Genomic DNA, 17757 nt, shown 5'->3' on the forward strand with positions numbered 1-17757 from the left:
TTCATGCCACTCATTCATAGATCATATAAATAACAATACTATTTTTATGATAAATGTATATTTTCAATGCTAAAAAATATATATTAAAATAAAGGAAAAATTCGAAAACAGGTGACAAAATAACCAATACAAGAAACAAAACAAGTAAAAGAAATACAAAAAGAGAAGATAAAAATCCAAATTAAAGAGTTTCCAATTTATCCATCGGCAACAACTAGGATCACCTAGCAAGAGGATTGAGCACTTGCCCGATAAAAAGGATTTCTTCCTTCAAATCTTCTCTAATTAAAAATAAGAAGGGATGGTCAGCAACAAAGTCTAGTCTAGATCTAGGTCGAGCACACTTATATGAAAAGCCTGCATCACTGGTTGCAGCAGCTTCGGTGCCTTCTTCTCTTTCTTCTTCTACTTTGAAGAAAGACTTGTGAAATATGTTAGAAACAAAAAGGCCATGACCCACATCAGAGTTCACAGTTTTTGGAGAGAAGGGTAAATCCACTCCTAGGTCCTTAAGCATATCAGTAGCTTCAAATCCAAATGAAATATTGAACTTTGGAATTCTGCAGTCACGTACTTCCAATCGAGAATTAAGAAAGTTGCGGAGTAAGTTAGGTGTAGAAGTCAGCCTCTTAACTAATGCCGACAGTCCATCTTTTGCATTTGGAAGGAAAAGATACATGGAGAATCGACGCTTATCTTCACCACCTTTCTTATAAGGAAGACGAAGAACTTTAAAATCACTAAAAGTTTGAATACACTGCTTCTCCATGGTGATCATGAAAGGAACCTTAACTGACCTTCCATTGAGAAGGTGAAAATCATAGTCTTTAGTTTTTGAAACATCAAACTTTTGATCCCATGCTCCTTTGAAGAACAATGCATTAGCAAAGATGAGGCCAGTGTTGGGATCGTTTAATCTTGGAGGAAGTAGTTCTTTAATAAGGCAATTTGTCTTTTTTTCAACCCATAAATTCACTGCTTTAACCGCTTCTTCAGCCTGGTTTTTGAAATCATAGGAAGCCAGAATGGTTTTATAATTTTTAGACACAATTTGTTTGAAGGAATCTTGAAGAGGAAAGGTTTGTTCAACAAATAGACCATCCAGAAAAGAGAGTCGAGGGCCACCGGCAGGAGCAGCGTCATTGAGTGTATCGGATACGAGATGAGAGGCAAAATCGTTGAGATCATCGGAGGATTTGGACAAGAGGAAGTTGAGAAGCTGCTGCTTTGTGGGACCCTCAGATCCAGCAGCGATGAGGCTGAGCACAAATTGGAGAAACAGTGGCGAAAACACAATGTTCTTGTTCTTATTTGATTCTTTCAAGAACAGATGTTTGGCAATATTGATGGAAACCTTAGTTTGGTTGGTGGTTAATAATTCATTGAAAGAAGAAGACATTGTTCTTCTTCCAAAAAATTTAACCTAGAGCGGCTGTGTAGTATTGTGTGCCAAAAACTCCTAATAAATAATAGAAAATTACTTGTGCTTCAAGTAATAAGAAATAAATAAAATAAAAGGAAATTACTTGTGCTTCAATAAAAATAAACCCTACCTTCAAGCCTATGTAACATGAGTACTCCAAGTACCCGTACCAGGTACGTACCAGTACTGGATACTCCATGATACTCGTATGGTACGCATTGATTCTGTACCCATTTTTATTTGGTTGATTTATGATGATGAATACGGAAAAAATATATTGGCTGTTGAAAAATCTCTTAAAAAATATTATAATTTTTTATTATATTTTAATTATCTCTCATTTTTTATGAAAATAGTTGAGACGGTGGACCAAAAAAAATTAAATCTTCAAAGTATGATGATGATAATTCACTTAAAAATAATTTTTTTAATATTTTATATTAACGTACTCGTACCTTAAATTTTCTAAAAATATCGTACCGCGTACAGTACCCGTATCGGATACCGGTACCGTACCCGTACCTAGGCAACATAGGTAGAAGCCTTATAATCTGTGGCAATCTTTTAATTTATACTGTATAAAAAAAAATCTTGATTTCTATCAACAATTATTTCATATAGTATCAAATATTGATTTTTCTTAAAAGAATAAATCAAATCAAGTATTGTAACCAAAAAAAAAATCAATTCAAGTATTGATTTCACAAATATGATAGTATATACATTAACTAAGATGCCATCTTTACCAAATATATACGAGTCAGTCAGCAAGTGTCAAATTTTACTTTTTGACAATTTTACTTTTTGACACTAAATTCTAGGGTGCTCAAATCCAATCCAATCCAAATAAAAATCGTAAACTGATCCAAAAAAATTGAAAACCACAAAAAACCGAATATTTTTGGATGTGTTTGGATGTTCTTTTAAGAAAACCGTTGGATCGGATCGAATTTCGGATTGATTTCTCAAAACCGATCTAAAACCGAACCAACCGCATACATATATTTTAATACTTATTTATATTATTATTAGTATGAATATACGTTGAATTAAACTATTTTTTTGTTCATTTTAACTTTTGATATTACTATTTGTTAGTTTAATTTAATTTATTTCTTACTTTTTTATATGTTTTAAATATAATTTATAATTGTCATTCCAAAATATTATTTTTTAATGTATTATATGTTATATTTTACATCAAACTTAATATTTATTTCGTCAAAAAATTCAAACCGTTGCTTTATGGTGTTTTTTATAATATTAATATTTAATAAAAAAAATTACAATTTATAATTTGGATATCCAAAAACCGATCCAAATTAAACCGCATAAAATATTGGATCGGATCGGATTTTTTTTATTTGTCATCCAAAACCGAACCAAACCGCAAATAAAATTAATTTTGGATCGGATGAGTTTTTGCCTCAAAACCGATCCAAACCGAACCGCGAGCACCCCTACTAAATTGTATCCATTTATTTTATTTAATCTAATAGATGAAATATGTTTGATATCTTTTTTTTTATTACAAAAATTTGAAAACAAATCTTCTAATAATTAAAGCAATGGTTTTCTCCTAAATTATCTCTCGCTAACTCCAAACTACACAATCCCTCATAGTATTGATTAAGAAAAGAACTGGTTATCTTTTTTGTTGCATTTTGCTTTGAAAGGGAAGATCTAAAAATCAATTAGCACTGCACTCGGCGCGGCACGCCCTCGTTCCGGCGCGAGGCGCAATTGGCATGCGTGTGACCTATAGGTCACACTGCCTTCTGCGCGGGGCGCAATTGCGCGTTGGGCATCTTTTCTTGTGATTATTACTGTCATCCTCACTTATTGATTGCTTAATCGATTGTATTTGCTCCACACATTGTGATTATTGGTGTGAAAAGAATTATTATTGAAAAAAATATAAATTATCCCGTGTTTGACAATAAACTTAATGTAGATTTTCTATAAAGAGTCGGCTGAAGATGAAAAATAAAATAAAAATCATGGTATATTTTAATTTTATGGGAAACTAACTACGCTTGCAAAAAATCTCAAGGCCAGAGCATATTTTGAACCCGTGGGAATATCAAATAAAATTCTACTTTAAAATTCTATTAGTTTAAAAATTGATCTGATTTAGTTTACCAATTTAATCTTTTATTTAAAGTTATAGGTAAATTAATAAATTAAGATCAAATATTAAAGATTAACTATTTTAAGATTTTACCAATCACATGTCATAAATAAAGTTGATTGGAACATGCGACGTGAACTTTCATAAAAAAGACAGGAATAAAATCCTTAATTATAAGTAAATTCAAGATAATTACATGAATAAAAGATGAACCCGTGCGAATATCAAATAAAATTCTAGGCTTAAGATGACGATCAATTATATGATATTTTTAGTAGTAATTTAGGGTAGTTTTAATAGTAATTGAAGCCCAAAAGCAAGCAAATACATAGAAAAGTGAAGTTACTTAACCCAAAAGCAAAAAAGTGGAAAAACATAAAAATAAAAATAAATAAAAGGGAAAAAACCGTAATAAACCGCGCGAGCCATCGTACCCACAATGAGAAGCAGCGTGGCACGATGAAGGCGGTTTAAGAAAAATAGAAAATATGGAGAGAATCTTCATCGTAGCACGATATGATCCATCGTGGCCATGATGAGACGATTTTGAACGTCATCGTGGCTACGATGGGTACGCAGAAAAAGCTCAAATCCAGCTGAAAAACTATAAATAGAGCTCTCCTCATTCACTATTATTCATTCCAAAATATTCAGAAATCACTCAACAATAGTGATACTTATGAGAGAGTTAGGAGAACTCTGAGGAGGAGGCAAGGAAGGCCAAGGAACTCCGAGGCAATAAGGTTCTTTTCTTTTATTGTCTTTGTAATTTATTTTTCCTAGGTTAGGTCGAGTAGATGAACTCCCTTACGAATGCTTGAGACATGTAATTATGGTTCGATAAAGTTTATGCTCAATTGTTGTTAAGTTATTTTCTATGTTTGTCTTTGCTTTAATTATTCATTCTTAATATTGATCACATTAAGTGAATAAACCTAGAGGAAATTAGTTGATCTCGTGACAACAGAATTAATATGCCAGACCAAAAAGACATTTTATCTTACCAATATGAGACCATTAAATTCAGTATCTGACGGTACAGGGGCAAGATTAAAAATCGCACGTGTTAAATTCTGCTATGTTATTAGGAAACCGAGCGGACGTAGAAAGCTTGTTAAATTCTGCTATATTTGTCCTTCAGTTGCATATTTCTACTATCAGAAGTAGGTTTTTAATCTATTGTCCTACACGGTTGAACATACGTTAGGTATCCTATTGTTCTTTTATATACTCCCTCCGGTGTTATATATATAAGAAAACAAATTTTATTTTTTAGATTTATCGTAGAATTGATGTATCAAAATCTAACAAACATTGTTCTAAAACTCATTTTGCTTTAAAAATAGCTTATGTACTTAACAAAAAAATAGCTTAGGTATAAATACTTATTATGAAAAGTCATTGTACTATATAAGCCGCAAATAATCTGTTTATTCAAAATCACATTGCAAGTTACAAAGCTAGTGATGGACCGATTATCTCCCACCTACAATATGTGGATGATACTCTTTGCATTGGGTAAGCTTCAGTGGAGAACCTTTGGACTTTGAAGGCAATTCTTAGGGGTTTCGAATTAGCTTCCGGCCTTAAGGTGAATTTTTGGAAGAGTCGCCTTATGGGAGTAAATGTTAGTAATGAGTTGATAGAGATGACATGTAATTTTCTTAATTGTATTAGAGGTGATATTCCTTTCAAGTATCTTGGCCTACCGGTAGGGGCGAATCCAAGGAGATTGTCCACTTGGGAACCTTTAGTGACTAGCCTCCATAAAAAATTGAACTCTTGGGGCAACAAGCATATAAGTCTCGGTGGGAGGTTAGTTCTTGTTAATTCGGTGTTAAACTCGCTCCCTATTTTCTACTTGTCTTTTATGAAAATGCTGGCGCAAGTGATAAAAAAGGTTACTCGTATTCAAAGAGATTTCCTTTGGGGAGGCGTAAATGGTGGTAGGAAGCTTTGTTGGATTAAGTGGAGAGTGGTTTGTCTTGATAAGAGGAATGGTGGTCTTGGTTTCCGAGATATAAAAGCGGTAAATCTTAGCCTTCTCATGAAATGGAGATGGAGACTCTTAAACAATGATGTTTTGGGGCTTTGGAAGGAGGTGTTGGTAGCTAAATACGGCTCTCACATTTTACATAATGTGGTTTGGCCTCGTGGGTCAATTCCACATGTAGCCTCCCTTTAGTGGAAAGACATCCGTGATCTTGAAACTTGCGTGGAGTCAAAGAATTGGGTGGAGGAGGTGATTTCTCGCTCTCTTGGGAATGGTGCGCGTACTCGTTTTTGGTGTGATAAGTGGCTTGGAGACTCGTTGTTGAGTGTTAAGTTCCCCCGGTTATTCTCTCTTTCTCTCCAAAAAGAAGCAACGGTGAATGAGTTGTTGGTGGTAGAGGGGGAGAGGATGAGGTGGAATTTTGTTTGGAGGCGTAGACTTTTCCTTTGGGAGGAGGATATAGTTTCTCACCTTTTGGCCTTGCTTGAGTTTGTTAACCTCTCCCATGAGGAGGATAAATGGAGGTGGGTGTTAGATCCGGAAGGGTGTTTTTCGGTTAAATCTGCTTTTGAGTCGCTAGCTAAAAATCTTGTTATTAGTCCTAGTCTCCCGATTTTTGAAGAAAGGGTTTTTAATGGGATTTGGGAAAGTCCAGCCCCTTCGAAGGTAATTGTTTTTTCTTGGCAACTTCTCCACGATCGTGTGCCCACTAAGGATAACCTTCTTTTGAGAGGGGTTCTACCGAGTGATAGTGGTGGTAATTGTGTTTGGTGTAGAGATATCCGGGAATCCGCCTTACACTTGTTTCTTCATTGTAAGGTGGTCTTATTTGTTTGGTATGAAATCTTCAAATGGCTAGGTGTGGTGATTCCCGCCAAATATTTTTTACCTCTTTGATTGTTTGAGTGAAGCGGCGAAGAATTTGAAGTCCAAAAAAGGCTTTAGATTGGTCTGGCATTCGGTAATTTGGTCGATTTGGATAGCTCGGAATAATAAAATTTTTAAAAATGTTGCAATGGATCCTTTGGAGCTTGTTGAGGCAGTTAAAGTGCTCTCGTGGAAGTGGAGTGTGGTTAGATTGAAAATTACTCCGTGTCTATTTGATGAATGGTCTTGGGATGCCGGAGATTGTTTCAATCGGTAGGTTTGGGTCCTAGGCATGGTAGTGGAGTTTTGCCTATTGCCCTTTTTGTTTGGGTGTTTTTCTTTGTTTTCTCCTTTTCCCTCCCTTGGTATGTCTTATGCCTTGGTTTTAAGGTTGTTAATAAAATTTGCAGTTTCAAAAAAAAAAAAAAGTTACAAAGCTAGTAATTAGGTACTTAATTCCAGAAAATGAAAAATCTCCGGCAGCGGCCATAACGCGGTGAAGTTCAAGCTATCATGGCCGCACGTTTGGTAGCAATTGAAATAGGAACATAAATGCATTTAGTTTTTTATTTTTATTTTTATTTTTAATGTTGCTGCATGTCCAAGCCAATAATCGAACTCATGACTTTGATTAAGCTAGAAGAGATTTGTGCCATCTCATTTAACTTTAAGCGCTCTTAGTTATGTATATGATCTTTTGGTGGACTTGTTTAATTATTTTAAAGTTTGTACCTTTTTTTACCAACATTCAAGTGATAGATATTTGAGCTCTTAACCATTTGGTCCTGAATTCAATCTATGGCCGGTGCGTATGGAAAAACTTTGTAGATAGTACCAAAAAAAGTTTGTGCCTTTGTAGATCCTCTGTTCAAGTTAAACAATTCAAAAAAGAATTAACTCTTGATTCTGTTTTTATGTTGGCTGGGTCGGGTGCAATTTTGTGGCAGAAGTAGGAGAGGAGTTGTGGAGGCCAGCCAAGCGCCGTCAATGATGGTATACATATGTGAGTGACTTTCACCTCCCACAGCTACCACAATACTTGATTTCAAATGTGCATTACCATCGCAAGCAATGTTCGACATCTGAATGATAACAGAGAACTTTCAATAATTCGAAGATGAAAATCGAGACAATTGGAGACAGAGTAAGCAACGAATCAGAAGTCGACAGGGCAGATGCTTGGTAGTGGCAACAAGGTGCAACAGCAAAGGTAAAGATATATATAAATTACAGTCTTTGTTTTAAGCTAAAATGATCTAGCATTTAAAGTCTACCAAATCAGTGTATGGACTAAATGAATCTAACAGTTGAAAAACATGGTCAATCATATGATTCCATGAACCATATGAATCCGTCGTTAGACTGGAAATCAGTAGAGAATTGACCTTGGCTCGACTTAATAAAAATTGGTTCAGAATCACATAATCCAAAAGTGAATTTTTTTATATCCTTCACCTTTTTATATCTTGTATTTTAGTGGTGTTAGCCTGTTCATAATATGAGTTAATTCACTCTTATTCTGAAATTTACATTTTTGGTACTCTTGTCTGTTATAGGCATCTGCAAAATGCAGTAATTTTCTTATTAGCAAAAGAAAGAGCTTTTGGACTTCTTGTTTACTGTATCAGTTGCTCTTTTCTTTTCTTATAGTGATAGACTGATAGCCTCTAAAACACTTCATAGATAAGCTAGTTGTTCATGATATAGCAATTTCCACAACTCAATTTCATGATCCTTCATGCATGTTCATGCCACTCATACATGAATCATATAAATAACAATACCATTTTTATGATAAATGTATATTTTCAATGCTAAGAAATATATATTAATATAAAGGAAAAATTCCAAAACAGGTGACAAAATAACCAATACAAGTAAAAGAAACATAAAAAGAGAAGATAAAAATCCAAATTAAAGAGTTTCCAATTTATCCATTGGCAACAACTAAGATCACCTAGCAAGAGGATTGAGCACTTGCCCAATAAAAAGGATTGTTTCCGTCAAATCTTCTCTAATTAAAAATAAGAAGGGGTGGTCAGCTACAAAGTCTAGTCTAGGCCTAGGTCTAGGTCGAGCACACCTAGCAGTGTTAAGGACTGCAAGAGTGACTACAGCGGCTTCTGCGCCTTTTTCTTCTATTTTGATAAAAGACTTGTGAAATATTTTAGAAACAAAAATTTCATCACCATGGTCAAAGTCTACCATTTTAGTCAAACCTCCCGGAGAGAAGGGTAAATCCACTCTTAGTTCCTTAAGCATATCAGTAGTTTCAAGTCCAAATGAAATATCGAACTTTGGAATTCTGCAGTGACCTACTTCCGTTCCAAAATCATGAAAGTCAGGAGGTGTAGACGTCACCTTCTTAACTAATGCCGACAGTCCATCTTTTGCATTTGGAAGAAAAAAATACATCGAGAATCGACGCTTATCTTCACCTTTTTTATAAGGAAGACGAAGAACTTTGTAACCATCAAACATTTCAATACTGTGATTCTCCGTGCTAGTCATGAAAGGAACCTTAACTGAGCTTCCATTGAGAAGGTGAAAATCATAGTCTTACGTTTTTGAAAAATCAAAATTTTGAGCCCATGCTCCTTTGAAGTACAGTGCATTAGCAAAGATGAGGCTAGTTTGGCTGGTGACTGATCCTGGAGGAAGAAGTTCTTTAATAAGGTAATTTGTCTTTTTTCCAACCCATAAATTCACTTCTTTAGCGACTTCACCAGCCTTGTTTTTGAAATCAACGGAAGCCAAAGTGGCTTTATAATCAACAGACCGATTTGTTTGAAGGAAGGTAGAAGAGGAAGGGTTTGTTCAACCCATATACACCATCGACGAAAGAGAGTCGAGGGCCACCAGCAGGAGCAGCATCAATGAGTGCAGAGGTTACAAGATGCGAGGCAAAAGCATTGAGATCATCAGAGGATTCGGACAAAAGGAAGTCGAGAAGTTGTTGTTTGGTGGGACCCTTAGATCCAGCAGCGATGAGGCTGAGCACAATTTGGAGCGATAGTGGCGAAAACACAATGTTCTTATTTGATTCTTTCAAGAACAGATGTTCGGCAATGTTGAGGGAAACCTTAGTTTGGTTGGTGGTTAATTCATGGGGAGACATTGTACTTCTTCTTTTTTTGTTTTTTTGATGGAGAGACATATTGTTCTTCTTCTAAAAAAATTAACTGACAGATTCAAAAGGCTATTATTGTAGGCGGCAGTGCATTGGTGCCAAAAAGTCCTAACTCCTAATAAATAAGAGAAAATTACTTCTTCTACAAGAAATAAGAAAGAAAAAAAAAACCTACGTTGAAGTTTTTTTTTTATTATTATCCCTATGTATGTTGAAGCCTTATAATATGTTGCAATCTTTTTTTTTTTTGACAAAAAAAAATTCGGTTTTTTTTTTATAATTCAATCTTTTGGTTTATGATCTCGTTTTATACGTTTCAGATTTATACGAAGTTTTTTTTTTTTTAATGGAAACTTTTTGCATGGAATTTAGGTTTAACTTTTTTTTTAGAACAGATATTTTATGTGTATGTGTATTTTTTAGAACTAGAACATCGACCAGTGCAGTGCACGGGTCTAATTAGCCGTAAGATGTAATGATAAAATAAAATATGATAATTGCAATAATGAAAGGTATATGAAAAAAGTTGAGTAACATTAAATGATAATAATTTTGGATAAAGAGTAATCAGTCAATTTAATCCCTAAACTATCACTCTCTCGCCAACTTAGTCCCTAAACTATTAAAAACAACTAAAAGGTCCCTAATCTATTTTTCATCCGTCAATTTAGTCTCTAAACTATCACTCTCTCACAAACTTAGTCCCCAAACTATTAAAAACAACTAAAAGGTCCTAAACTATATTCACATCCTTCAAATTAGTCCCTCATAAACATCATTTTATGATTCCTAACAAACCTGTTATAATATCTCCAAAGCACTTCTTAACACACTGGCATGGATGAAAAAAGCTAGCTCCTATAGTATTACCAATAACACAACCAGCCTGCAAAGATAATTCACTACACGTGCTTGGAATTTAATAAGAATTTGTTAGCATACTACATATAATGGCACTTTTGTACCCTTTATGTCATCATTAAACACACTAACACACCCCAAAATATTCCTTACAATAACAGAAGAAAAGGAATAGAAGGATAAAAAAACTCTCAGACCCGCAAGAAACAAGAGATCATAGCATAAACTTCAAACGGATAAAACAAAATCACAAACCCTTACAAATTTACAAAAGTGAGAACAAAAAACAGACCTGATTTTAGCGTAGTCTCTAACAAGAAAAGTAAATGCTTGAGCTTGAGAAGCTTCTGGTCCAGTGGGACCATAAAACTCACTAGGATAAGCAGTATTATTAAACCAGACAAAACAACAAACTATAAAACCAAAAACGGTTGAATCATATCATTTTTTTTTGTAATCTTTCAGTCAAAAAGTTGAATAAAAAAAATATTTTGTGTTAAAAAAAAAAGAAACCGACAATTGCCACTTTTTCATACTAAAGATCTCTTTCGTTCTAAATGATTATTCTGAAAGAATTAATTAAGTTCGGCAACTAGAGGTTGTTTTCGTCGAAGCACGTGTGATAGACAAATTGCAAGTATACAATTGTCGTCAAGTTTCAATTCAAGATTCAATTCATACATGATCAAAGCATAAAAGCATTAAGACTAAAATTCATTGTATAACACTGAAATAGAGAAATTCATTACATCTACTGGTTGATCACATTGAGAATTACATAATCAAAGCCTAAACATGTATCCAACCTCTTGAGAAATCAGTTCTTCATGGTGGAATGGTCAAGAATCAGCTCCCACTCCATAGCTAGAACTTCCATGGATTGTGCAGCTGCAATGGTGACCGATCTATGACTTAGAATCGAAGTGGAAGTGATCCAATCACGATCTCCAGCAATCAATGTCAATTTTCGCTCCAAAAAGTCGAACCTTTGCACTGGAAGCTCTGTTTCCTTTTATAATTTCAACAACCTGCGCCATGCGCAGGCCCTCGCGCCCTGGCGCAAAGAGGCAGTTACACCTGCGCAGTGGCGCAGGCCTCTGGCGCCATGGCGCAGCTTCCAGATCAAGAATATTTACCCAGACATTCATCTTGCGCCATGCGCAGCTTCTCTGCGCCATGGCGCAGCTCACAGAGCCCAGATCATCCTTTTCGAGCTTTGATTGCGCCATGCGCAGCTCCTCTGTGCCATGGCGCAGAACCTAGAGAGAAATTCTTCCATTTTAAACTCAATTGCGCCATGCGCAGCTTCAGTGGCGCCATGGCGCAGAACACAGAGAAGATTCATCCAAATTCCTTTCCAATTGCGCCATGCGCAGCCCAGTGGCGCCATGGTGCAACTTACAGAGGCTTGAGCTCTTCAATTTTGCTCAATTGCGCCATGCGCAATACTCCTGCGCCATGGCGCAGCTCAAAATTCAAATTTCCCCTATTTTGCTTGCGCAGCACTCTACCTTCGTTTCGGCTCTTTTTTCACTCATTGTGACCAACTTCCTTACATTATTACCTATGAATTGCCTTAAATATGCTCAAATAACATGTAATGATGAGGATTCATCAACGTGGAAGAAGAAAGGGTGATAATATTTTAGGATTTTATAGACAAGTTAACCGAGGACTAAATTGACGGATGGAAAATAGATTAGGGACCTTTTAGTTGTTTTTAATAGTTTAGGGATTAAGTTGGTGAGAGAGTGATAGTTTAGGGACTAAATTGACGGATGAAAAATAGTTTAGGGACCTTTTAGTTGTTTTTAATAGTTTAGGGATTAAGTTGGTGAGCGATTGATAGTTTAGGGACTAAATTGACGGATGGAAAATAGATTAGGGACCTTTTAGTTATTTTTAATAGTTTAGGGACTAAGTTGGTGAGAGAGTGATAGTTTAAGGACTAAATTGACTGATTACTCTTCGGATAAATATTCACTTCTTTAGCCACTTCATCAGCCTTGTTATTGAAATCAACAGAAGCCAAAGTGGCTTTATAATCAATATGTTAGAATTAGAGATACACAAATAGGAAAATAGAAAGAGACGGCTAGGGTTTCAATAGAATACCAATAGCTTGACATTACAAAAGAGTTACTAGAGAATATATATAAAACCTAAGAGACTATAAACTAACAGGCCCAATAACATAACCTATTATTTTATTATCTAACACCTACTCTCAAACTCATTATGCATCAACAAGAGGCATTATGAGTTTGTCAAACAAAATACGAAAATAAAATAAACTACCAAATAAAATAAAATAAACTTCTAACATCACCCCTCAAGCTAAAGCTTACTAAGCTTTAAGCTTGTTACAAATTAGCCCTGACAATAAATCAACCCAATTAAGATCATGATCAATTGAGAGCAGCCATTTGTAGTCACTACAGACACCATCAAAGAAGGGAGAAACAAATCAAATTAATCCAACATCCAATCTAGTTCGGTCCAAAGTCAACCAATCCAAATCGTACCAAATCAAACAAAATCGGACTAAACAGAAGAATCAACCAATAGAGAGAGATGCAATAAAACAGTGCAATCAATCAAAGAAGTGCAATAGGGAGAAGTGCAATGCAATCAGAAGAGAAGTGCAATAGGGGGAGAAGTGCAATACAATCAGAAGTGCAATAGGGAGAAGTGCAATGCAATCAGAAGAAGTGCAATGCAATCAGAAGAAGTGCAATAGGGGAGAAATGCAATACAATCATATGTGAGTAATCATCCAAGAGAGAAGTAGCATCCAAAGAGAGAAACCATCAGATAGAAGCATCCAAATAGATCATGAGAGACAAACCAAATTAATTACCTCCGGCCAAAATGCACATATATCTTTTGTTTTACTATGTGTCGTCGCTGGTAATCACCACACTTGCCAATTTAGCTTTCAAACTTCAAAAGATACATTTAACCACTCTACAAATTGCAAAAGACTTAAATACATAGTAGCCTTTAAATTCCAACGAGTCTTTCATTCCACTGCCGTATGCGTTTTTGTTTTTAATTCAAAACACACAATTAGCCAAACAAACCAAGCTGCCAAAGAACAAAACGCAACACCGCATGAAGTTCCAAACTCGGATTCACAACCAACGCAAACTAGTAATCAAAATCAGCAACAGCACCACTAAATACCAATCTTGCATCCAAACAAAACCAACAAACAAACAAAAAAAAAACTACGATTATATTCCCAAATATATAGGAATTTACACAACGGAAGCAACAAACAGTTCAAGGAGGATCAAACCACGCTCTAGATACCATGTTAGAATTAGAGATACACAAATAGGAAAATAGAAAGAGACGGCTAGGGTTTCAATAGAATACCAATAACTTGACATTACAAAAGAGTTACTAGAGAATATATATAAAATCTAATGGACTATAAACTAACAGGCCCAATAACATAATCTATTATTTTATTATCTAACACAATAGACGCGATTTCTTTGAAGGAAGGTTGAACATGAAGTGTTTGTTCAACCCATACACCATTGACAAAAGAGAGGCGAGGGCCACCTGCAGGAGCAGCGTCATTGAGTTCAGAGGAAATGAGAAAAGAGGCGAAAATGTCGAGATCATCGGAGGATTCAGACAAGAGGAAGTCCAGAAGCTGTTGTTTTGTGGGACCCTCAGAGCCAGCAGTGATGAGGCTGAGCACAACTTGGAGCGATAGTGGCAAAAACACAATGTTCTTCTTTGATTGTTTCAAGAACAGATGTCCGGCAATATCTTAACTGACCAAGACTCAAAGACTATGTACCAGGTGCTGTGCAAAAAATTCCTAATAAAATAAGAGGAGATTAATTCTGCTTCAAGAAATATGAAGAAAAACCCTGTATTGAAGTCTTATAATCTGTTGCAATCTTTTATTTTATATAAAAAAAATTCTTGAGTTTTGTCAACAATTATTTCAAATCAAATATTGATTTTTCTTAAGAGAATAAATCAAATCAAGTATTGATTTCACAACTATGATTGTATACATTAACTAAAAGTTGAAAAGATGCGGTCTTTAGGAAATATATAGCACATACGGACCTGTACTGTAACGAGGAGATGAAGGAAGCGATCGATGAAGACTGAAGAGTAGAGAGAGCCAACCTTAGAGCTGCAATCTTTTGGTTTATGATGTCGTCTTATAGATTTCAGATTTATAGGATTTTAGGTTTAACTTAAACAGATGTTTTATTTGAATAATAAAAAGAAAAGAAATATTGAGTTTATTATTAATTTTTTTTGGTTTTTTACTACCAGTTTAATCTGTTTCGGGGGTCAGTTCTAACATCAAGTGGTTTCAGCCCCTCCCGATCCCAGTTGCGGGATATCGAACCGTGGTCCTCCCTACCAAAGTTCAGCATCAATCACCACTGAACAAAAGAGCTTAGAAAATTTGATCTATGAATCAATTTTATATCCTCTCTGTTGAAACTCATTTAGATCATAGTGTAAATCAATTAACCGTCTCTAAAATTAGAATATGTTGAGATCAAAAGATGCAATCTGCAGAAGAATAGAGAGCCAACATTAGAGAGTTTAATCAAAGAAGCTGCCTTCCCTACCCGACAAAAATTGCAGGAACGTCACGTACCATGTCCAAGTAACTGAGCTTTTTTTTGTGAAAATCAAGTTGATAATGATAATTGATAAGCATATTTTTCTATTGCGCGGTATAAGTGAAGATTGTTGGCGACTGGTGGGGCTTTCAATCTGTGGTTTATAACAGAATGTCCTAATTCAATTCAATAGATAGGGTGCTGCCCTGTTGCTGATGAACTATATATTTCAGACTCTGCAGTCTCAATTGCTCTTTTTATCTGACTGTTGTGTCGTGCTAGAAGCTCGCGTCTACACTGTAGGTATATCGGCTCTGTTGCACCACATTCTGCTGCCCTGTTGCTGATGAACTATTTCAGACCTCTCTCTCTCTCATGAGAATTGATTGGATTGAATTACTTCCCAATTGTTCCACAGACTCTGCACAGTAGCAGTCTCAACTTCTCTTGGTTCCATATCATATTTTGGTGCAACAGAACTGATATACCTGCAGTGTAGACGCGAGCTTCCAGCACGAGACGAGGACTAACAAGAACTTTCGGCTGTTGTATTAGCGACATGAGTGGGGAATTTGTTTTGGCGTATTTGGATGGACTCAACTGAACCAGTCTACTCGTACATGAAGGGAAAGTGTTGATGCAGTTAACAACGAAGGTATCGCGGAATTTAATGTTTTAATTTCTAATATTGTACATGTCGATTTAAATCATAACTTTGAGGTTAAATATATACTTTTGTGTGGATGCTCTTGCGAACATGGATTGTGATCACAAGTCTGAGTTGAACACTTATGATTTGTATCCTGCTAGATTAAGCTATTTAATTTTAGCTGATGCTCTTTAATCGTTTTTATTTTTTCTTTTTGAGCTTATGCTCCTGTTGTACCCAATATTATCCAACGGCAAACAAATAAGATATTTCATTCCCTGGTAATATCCAATATTATCCAACGGCAAATGAACATGGTAGTTCATTCCTTGGTAAGGGCGGTCATTTACCATGCTAATCGACATCTTTATGAGTTGAGTTTATTTCGTTAAAAACAATTATGTATAAGTAAATTGGTCTGAATTCAATTTCAATGGGTTTAAAAAAACAACTTATGTCAAGTTCTGAATGATTATTGAAAAAATTGGTCCATACCCAATGAAAATGTTTTAGAGTAAAACTTTTGCCACTTGTCCCAATTCAAAATTTCAACACTTAAATTAATTTATAAACACTCAAGGTTTTTAACTTTTAAGCCATCCTAACAAGTCTGTTGTCTACCTATATCAGACCAAGCATATCAATCAGTGATGCACATAATACTATACTATTTCATTCATGTTCATGCTACATGGATCATATAACAATACTATTTTCATGATAAGTTTATTTTATCTATGAAAAAAAAGATATTATAATAAAGGAAAATTACAAAAACCAGGTGACAAAAGAAACAAACCTAAAAAAAAACTAATAGAAACAAATAAAAGAAAAAAGAAACATAACTAGAGAGAAAAAACAAACCAAACTAAAGAGTATCCTATTTATCGACAGCCGCTAAGATCACATATCAAGAGGATTGAGCACTTGCCCAATAAAGAGAACTGTTCCTGTCAGATCGTCTCGAATTAGAAATAAGAATGGGTGGTCAGCTACAAAGTCTAGTCTACTTGGAATGCCCTTGAAAATGCATGCAACACTAGCTGCAGCAGCTTCACTGCCGTCTTCATCTATTTTGATGAAAGATTTGTGAAATGTGTGAGAAACAAAAAGTCCTTGACCCACATGAGAGTCCACCATTTTTGTCAAACCTCCGGGAAAGAATGGTAAATTCACTCCTAGCTTCTTAAGCATATCAGTAGTTTCAAGCCCAAATGAAATATCAAACTTTGGAATTCTAAAGTCACCTACTTCGTTTTGAGAAAGACGAAAGTTGGGGTGTAGTAAACTAGGCCTAGAAGTCACATTCTCAACTAAAGCTGACAATCCATCTTTTGCATTTGGAAGGTAAAAATGCATAGAAAATTGACGATTATCTTTACCTTTCTTATAGGGAAGATGAAGAACTTTAAAACCATCAAAATATTCAATAAGCTGCTGCTTCTTGCTAATCATGAAAGGAACCTTGACTGCACTTCCATCTGGAAGATGAAAATCGTAGTCTTGTGTTTTTGAAACATCAAACTTCGAATCCCATTCTCCTTTAAAGTATAGTGCATTAGCAAAGATGAGGCAAGTGTCGCTATCAACCAATCTTGGAGGAAGAAGTTCTTTAATAAGGTCACTTGTCTTTCTTTCAACCCATAAATTCACTTCATTAGCCACTTCATCAGCCTTGTGTAGGAAATCAACGGAAGCCAAATTGGCTTTATAATCCGTCGACACGATTTGTTTGAAGGAAGGTAGAAGAGGAAGGGTTTGTTCAACCCACACACCATTCACGAAAGAGAGGCGAGGGCCACCTACAAGAGAAGCGTCATTGAGTGCAGAGGAAACGAGATAAGAAGCGAAGGAGTTGAGATCTTCGGTAGATTTGAACAGGAGGAAGTCGAGAAGCTGTTGTTTTGTGGCACCCTCAGAGCCAGCAGCGATGAGGCTGAGCACAACTTGCATTGATAGTGGCGAAAACACAATGTTCTTTTGTGATTCTTTCAAGAACAGATGTTTGGCCATGCGGAGGGAAACCTTAGTTTGGTTGGAGATTGATTCACTGAGAGCCATTGTTCTTCTTCCAGAATTTTAACTGTTTTGTG

The 17757-nt window shown here is 35.5% G+C and overlaps 1 protein-coding gene and 1 pseudogene across 1 annotated transcript; both read right to left on the bottom strand.

Annotated features, from left to right (window-relative positions):
- Positions 1 to 220: 220 nt before the first annotated feature.
- Positions 221 to 1399, bottom strand: LOC123914759 (serpin-ZX-like). Its single transcript, XM_045965932.1, has one exon. The coding sequence runs from the start codon at positions 1397 to 1399 to the stop codon at positions 221 to 223; it is 1179 nt and encodes a 392-aa protein (XP_045821888.1).
- Positions 1400 to 8367: 6968 nt separating this feature from the next.
- LOC123914760 lies at positions 8368 to 17748 on the bottom strand (annotated as a pseudogene).
- Positions 17749 to 17757: the final 9 nt, after the last annotated feature.

This window comes from Trifolium pratense, linkage group LG3 (genome assembly GCF_020283565.1).
Source record: "Trifolium pratense cultivar HEN17-A07 linkage group LG3, ARS_RC_1.1, whole genome shotgun sequence".
In the NCBI taxonomy this organism is placed as follows: Eukaryota; Viridiplantae; Streptophyta; class Magnoliopsida; order Fabales; family Fabaceae; genus Trifolium; species Trifolium pratense.